General features: G+C 37.1%; 1 protein-coding gene across 1 annotated transcript in view; it reads right to left on the bottom strand.

The window, feature by feature from the left end:
* Nucleotides 1-227: 227 nt before the first annotated feature.
* LOC107725338 (epidermal growth factor receptor kinase substrate 8-like protein 3) overlaps nucleotides 228-6,501 on the bottom strand; it is a gene marked incomplete at its 5' end in the record, with an annotated part of 9,603 nt that continues 3,329 nt past the window's right edge. The window contains 15 exons of the mRNA XM_016534576.1: nucleotides 228-531; nucleotides 605-737; nucleotides 2,138-2,223; nucleotides 2,297-2,401; nucleotides 2,510-2,606; nucleotides 2,696-2,727; nucleotides 2,806-2,956; nucleotides 3,887-4,032; nucleotides 4,114-4,188; nucleotides 4,352-4,425; nucleotides 4,505-4,607; nucleotides 4,680-4,819; nucleotides 5,643-5,737; nucleotides 5,820-5,893; nucleotides 5,976-6,125. Coding sequence (XP_016390062.1) covers nucleotides 502-531; nucleotides 605-737; nucleotides 2,138-2,223; nucleotides 2,297-2,401; nucleotides 2,510-2,606; nucleotides 2,696-2,727; nucleotides 2,806-2,956; nucleotides 3,887-4,032; nucleotides 4,114-4,188; nucleotides 4,352-4,425; nucleotides 4,505-4,607; nucleotides 4,680-4,819; nucleotides 5,643-5,737; nucleotides 5,820-5,893; nucleotides 5,976-6,125 — 1,491 coding nt within the window. The remainder of the gene's footprint in view (nucleotides 532-604; nucleotides 738-2,137; nucleotides 2,224-2,296; nucleotides 2,402-2,509; nucleotides 2,607-2,695; nucleotides 2,728-2,805; nucleotides 2,957-3,886; nucleotides 4,033-4,113; nucleotides 4,189-4,351; nucleotides 4,426-4,504; nucleotides 4,608-4,679; nucleotides 4,820-5,642; nucleotides 5,738-5,819; nucleotides 5,894-5,975; nucleotides 6,126-6,501) is intronic.

Genomic DNA, 6,501 nt, shown 5'->3' with positions numbered 1-6,501 from the left:
TTATTTTGAAAATTCAGAAGAATATTTATATTGCTTTGTTAGAAATAAATATGTAGGTTTTATAAATATGGACTTTTGTTGAGCAATCATGAGTTATGAATTTAATTAAATTCCATTTATTTCATTGGGTTAATACTGATAATTCTCAGATTATATGCTCATATAAATTTCATACAATGATATATTCAAATAAAATTTTTCATCAATATTGACAAAACTATAAATATATTTTGCATCATAGTTTTTTTGGTCTGGATCATTTGTAACCTTAAATGTCAAAGAATTTCTTAATTTTTTAATTAATAAAACGGTGGTCAATGCAGGAATAATATGGTGAAATTTGTTCACATTCACTCAAGTTGCTGATCAAATACAATATAGTTCTTAAGTTATGACTGTTTTATAAAATACAGATTTTTCGGGTCCAAATGGATCCGGAATGCAGAAATAACGTACAGATTTAGTGATTTAGCATCATTTTCTTCAGCATCTGTTTGTGGCTCAGATCATCGGTCTCACTTCACTGGCCATCTGGAGAGAGTGAAGATGAGGTCAGTGTGACATCACGTGTTTGTGATGATGATGATGATGATGTCGTACTCACCGCGAGGACTGATTTGATGTTCTGCAGCTGGTAGAAGACGCGTCCTCCCTCTTCAGGACAGACGGTCTTGAGCTCGTCGCGCGTCATTCCCAGCAGCATCGAGCCGCTGACGCCTCCTAAACACCGCACCGTACTGACAAACACACAGAATAACATTACTTAACGTTTACATAATGCATGCTAATACCCATATCCCACAATGCAATATGCTTGAATCAACATATTAGTCGAGATTTTTGACTCGTTATTTGATCACATGAAAAAGTGAAACTAAAAATAAAACCTATAAACAAATACAATGACACGATAATGTTGCATTTTTATATTTGTATTTTATATTGAATTATGTATACAATAATACTAGTATAATTTATATTTAATATATATTTTAATTTTTCCATTGATGGACGTTGGGTTTTATTGTAAATAATTATTTGTGCTGAAAGAGAAACTAAAACAAACAGAACAGAAAAATTATAGAAATGTACATGATATAATGAGAAATTATGAATATAAATCTAAAACTAAACTGAAATAAACTTAGAAATAAAGTTTTATTTTTAATTAAAAACAAAATATATTAATATATGAAAAAACTGGTAAAATTATCAATGCTATAATTACACAGTTTAATATTACAAAATTTGAATTATATTATAAACAGTAATATTAATATATTAAAAATAAAATATATAAATATATAATTATGATACTTCACGCAATAATTAAATATTTTCCTTTAAAGCTTCTTTTAAATGATGCATAAAACACTATTTACATGAATTATGAACTTAAATCTAATTAAATGCAAAACTTACTCGTTTTTTTTACTAGAAAAACAATATTAATATATTAAAAAAACAATAGTATACAGTAACATAGTAATAATAGTATCCATATTATTATGCACTCTGTATTTTAATATTAATGTTAAAAATATAATTATATTATACATAATATTACTACATAATATAATATAATTTCAATAATATTACTACATAATATAATTACAATAATTAATTCATTAAATATCCATCAACATTATCTTACAAAGCTTATTTGAAATTATGCATAAAACAATACTGACTCACAAAAAGTGAAATTTTTACACAAAATTGATTAAATATGCAAATTAACTATTTACAATTTAACTGTAAATTTACTGTAACTGTAAACACGAAAATTAGGTCACTGAATTAAACATGCCACATAAGGTAAAGAAAAGGTTGTTTTGCATACATAACACATTTCATTAATTATAATAACTATAATTATGATAATGATAATAATTCACTCATTAATAATAATTACATTTTTCTGTAAATGATGCATGAAACACTAATAACTCAGACTGACAAACGCAACATTTTTATGCAAAATTGACTATGCAAAGTAGCATATCTGAATGCAACTGAATTACTGAGATAAACTCAACATAATGAGGTCATGAACTGATTATTTTGCATACATATTGCAACCTGTTTCACACTATTTTTTTTTTAAGTAAGCAGTGCATAGTGTGGTTCTGCTCACATTTTGCTGAATCCCTTGTGCTCCAGCCAGGCCCGGACCTCCTCGGGTCGTGATTTTCGGGTGAGTGTGGGTGCAGACGGGGTTTCCTGCGGGTCAGGAGGTGAAGCTCATGATTGTGAACACATCAGATGTACAGGTGAACATGTCTGATATACATACGGCTTTGTCCTGCTGCTGCGGAGACTTAAGCATGTTGTTTGGGACGTAACCGATCTGCCCTTTTTCATTCTTCACCTTCCACCACTGCTTAGACATGTCCAACAACTACACATACACACGGTCAAACACACACACACACACACACACACACACACGTGGTCAGTAACACACTCCACTATCAGGTCTGATGTGTGTGTGTGTTGTGTGTCTCACCTGTAGTTGTTCACCTTTACTGATGGAAAGCTCTCGTGGGTTTCGTGCTGAGAAATCAAACATGGCTCTCATAAAGCTCGCCGGTAACTCCTCTGAACTGCAAACACACACACACAGCATCACACACTCGCCGTACGGCAGCACTTCTCACGTGTGTCTCATGTGTTCATATGCATGCTTCTGTACCTGTCCTCAGGCTCCGGCGGCAGTCTGTTGCTCTACACACACAAACAGAAAGCGTTAAAGCGGCTAAATGACAGGTTGATCATGTGATTGTGTGTTCGGTGTGTTCATACCATTTGTCGTGTCACAGGCGCTCGCCCTGGCTCTCGTTTGCTTGCGTTCATGATGCTCGGCTCTGGGTTTCTGATGGCTGGCGGCTCCCATCCATCATCAAACACCGGTGTGAAGGTGGGAATGTCATCATCATCCTCCGGCCACTTAGTGCTTCATCACACACACAATGTCAAAACCACACGTCTGTGTGTGTGTGTGTGTGTGTGTGTGAGACTCTGTGTGTGAGTCAGAGGGTGAGTCTAAATCGTATCTGTGTGAGAGTGAGTCTGAGTCTGACAGAGAGTCTGAGTGTGTCTAAATTGTGTGTCTAAGTGAGTCTGTGTGTGTGTGTGTGTGTGTGTGTGTGTGTGAGTGAGTCTGAGTGTGTGCGTAAGTGAGTCTGTGTGAGTGAGTCTGAGAGAGCGAGTCTAAATTTTGTGTGTCTAAGTGTGAGTCTGAGTGTGTGTGAGTCTAAATTGTGTTTCTAAGTGTGAGTCTGTGTGTGTGTGTGTGTGTGTGTATGTATGAGTCTGAGTGTGTGTGTGTGTGTGTGTGTATGAGTCTGAATGTGTGTGTGTGTGTGTATGTATGAGTCTGAGTGTGTGTGTGTGTGTGTGTGTATGAGTCTGAGTGTGTGTGTGTGTGTGAGTGTGTGTATATGAGTCTTGAGTGTGAGTGAGTCTGAATGTGGGTGTGTCTAAACTGTTTGTGTGATTCTTAATTTTGTGTCCAAGTTTGAGTCTAAGTGTGTCTGCGAGTCTGAGTGTGTGTTTGAGTGTGTGTCTGAGTGAGTCTAAACTGTGTGTGATTCTAAATTTTGTGTCTAAGTTTGAGTCTGAGTGTGTCTGTGAGTCTGAGTGTGTGTTTGAGTGTGTGTCTGAGTGAGTCTAAACTGTGTGTGATTCTAAATTTTGTGTCTAAGTTTGAGTCTGAGTGTGTGGGTGTGTTTGAGTATGTGTGTGAGTGAGTCTGATTGTGTGTGTGTGTGAGTCTGAGTGTGTGTGAGAGAGTCAAATTGTGTGTCTAAGTGTGAGTCTGTGTGTGTGAGAGAGTCTAAATTGTCTGAGTGTATGTTTGAGTGAGTCTGAGTGTGTGTTTTACCTGGGAATGTTCCAGGCGTCTCCCAGTGACTGCCACAGATGATCCTCCTCCGGCGTCGCCTCCTCGCTCAGAAACACCACACACTCTGGCTCAAACAGAGGAGCCACGATAGAAGGAGGGAGATCCTCATTACAGTGAAACACAACCTACACACACACACACACACACAAGTGTCAGATCAACAACACAGAAAAACAAACAAACAAACAGACAGACAGCCGTCTCACCAGTTCCAGTATGGAGAACAGACAGTGAGTGAGTTCAGCGGCGCTGGGATTGTCAATCTTCCCCTGCAGTTTAGCCTGATGAGCACAGATTGTTTGACATTATTATTAGTTTTAAAACGTTCTAAAATCTACAATATTAATAACAAACTGTAACACACTTTATGTTTATTTAATATATAGACATAAGTTCCACAGTATAGAATATCATATAAAATGAATCAGACAGTATCTGACGCACGAGCAGGTTAAAGGCCATCTTGATTTTTCTCAGACAGATGGAGAACTGTTCCTCTGACGGCATTCCCTTCACAGCTACAGCAAACAGACAGAAACACGTCAACACAGCCTCCATCAACTCATCTCATCCACTCACACCAGTCCTCTCGCTCACCCTTATGTTTCTTCTTCTTTTTTTTCTTGTCCATCTTGGGCGCGACGGCGGTCAGTCGGCCGGCGAAGGCCTCGATGTCATTAATGAGGTGATTCAGGATGTCCTGTAGACAGACAAACTGTTAAAATCTCTCATCTGTAGGTCAGCACTGTGTTATTCAGTCATAAACACTCACCACATTCCTCTCCCTCTCTGTGTACGGCCGTTGAGGGTCCGGTCTGATGGGCGGCTCTTCTGCTCGAGGGGGCGGAGTCACTACCTTCATGTAGGTGGAGTTATTTCTGGAGGCGGGAGGAGTCGGGACCGGACTCTCATCTGGACACCACAGACAAACAACTGGCTTTAGGTAGGAAAAGTACATTATTTCTCATTAAATACCGTTTTTCTCTTGGAAATACAGGGTTCGTACAGAAACTGCAAAATGAAATTCCAGGACTTTCAAGGACTTTTCAAGCACTACTTTTTTGGTTTTCAAGGACTAACATCAGAGATCTCACTTATCAAACAATATTGTTATTATCTTTTAAATTCTAATAAACTAATAAAACAAAATGGTACAAATAAAGTGCCGCACAAAAGCATGCAATGGCCGTGGAAACTTTTGAAAGGATATTATGGCAAAGTTATCGCTTTCCTTATTCAAACTGATTGTTTTTTCATGAATATACTGTATGATTGACCTGAAAAATGAAAGCTGTATCATACACTTGGGAAATTATGAGCTATATCATAACTTATCAACACTAGGGTGTGTGACAATACACTTAGCTCACGAAATATACAGATACTTGGTTCACTAGAATGAGACAATATTTTAATGCTAGTTTTAAGATTTTTTTTTTAAATGACAAAATATTTGTCTTTTAATCACACAAATCAAAACAATGCAGTTTTATTATGAAATATTTTAACTAATATAGGGCTGTAACTAAAAACATTGTTTTATCGAGGAAACAAAATAACAATAATTTCGCATATACTGCCCTTTAAAAATTCAAGTACTTTTCAAGTACCTTCTCAAAAATATGGCTGTTTTCAAGCGTTTTCCTGGACTTAAATTTCAAAAAGTCAAATTCAAGTACTTCAAGCACCTTGTACGAACCCTGGAAATACGTCACATGTTTGTCGGTCGTCTCACCGTAATCCGGAGCGGCCCAGGGTTCAGGAGGTTTCTGAAGGATCGGCTGAGGTGGACGCGAGTTTCTCTGTGTGACGTTTCCTACATCGACTTTACTGCAGAATTAAACCACAAATCACGTCAGCATGACATTCGTGGATCATTATTGAGGAGATCAGCTGATGTTCATCTTCTAACCTGCCGTTCGTCAGTCTGGGATCGTCTCTCTTGTTCTGCAGGAGCCGCTCCAGCTCTTTCTTCAGATAATCGGCCTGAAGAACACATGAAAACAACAGAAGCGGTTTATTGCGAGAAGCACCGAGACGCTGGACCCGTTTCGAATCATGAACTCACCCTGAGAGACTCGCTCTGGAACAGGAAGACGCTGACGGCGCGACTGCCGTGTTTCTGAATGGAGACGGTCAGCAGAGAGTTGTAAACTCTCTCGTCTAGAACGGCCTTCAGATCCAGAATGCTGCTCAGCGGCCACGACTCCAACACCTCCTGAACACACACAACAACAACAACCACTACACTGTGAGAAATAGGATCATCTAGATTAGGTTAATAATGTACTGAAATATTATTTAAAAATACACACATATATATATATATATATTTAATAGAGATATTTACATTTTAAGATACTTAGATACGAAATTTATTACATGTATAATATTTACATATACATATATAAGGCAAGGCAAGGCAAGGCAAGTTTATTTGTATAGCACATTTCATACACAATGGTAATTCAAAGTGCTTTACAAAAAAGAAAAAAAATAATCACAACAATAAAACAAGGAATTTAAAAACTTTGAAAATGATTAAAAAAATTGATTTAAGAGGTTTAAAATGAATTTAAAACAGTTAAAAATAG

The sequence above is a fragment of the Sinocyclocheilus rhinocerous genome, unplaced genomic scaffold, assembly GCF_001515625.1.
Source record: "Sinocyclocheilus rhinocerous isolate Xijiao unplaced genomic scaffold, SAMN03320098_v1.1 scaffold2501, whole genome shotgun sequence".
In the NCBI taxonomy this organism is placed as follows: Eukaryota; Metazoa; Chordata; class Actinopteri; order Cypriniformes; family Cyprinidae; genus Sinocyclocheilus; species Sinocyclocheilus rhinocerous.
Note: the sequence above shows the minus strand (reverse complement) of the source record. Positions and strands in the feature narration are given on the sequence as shown.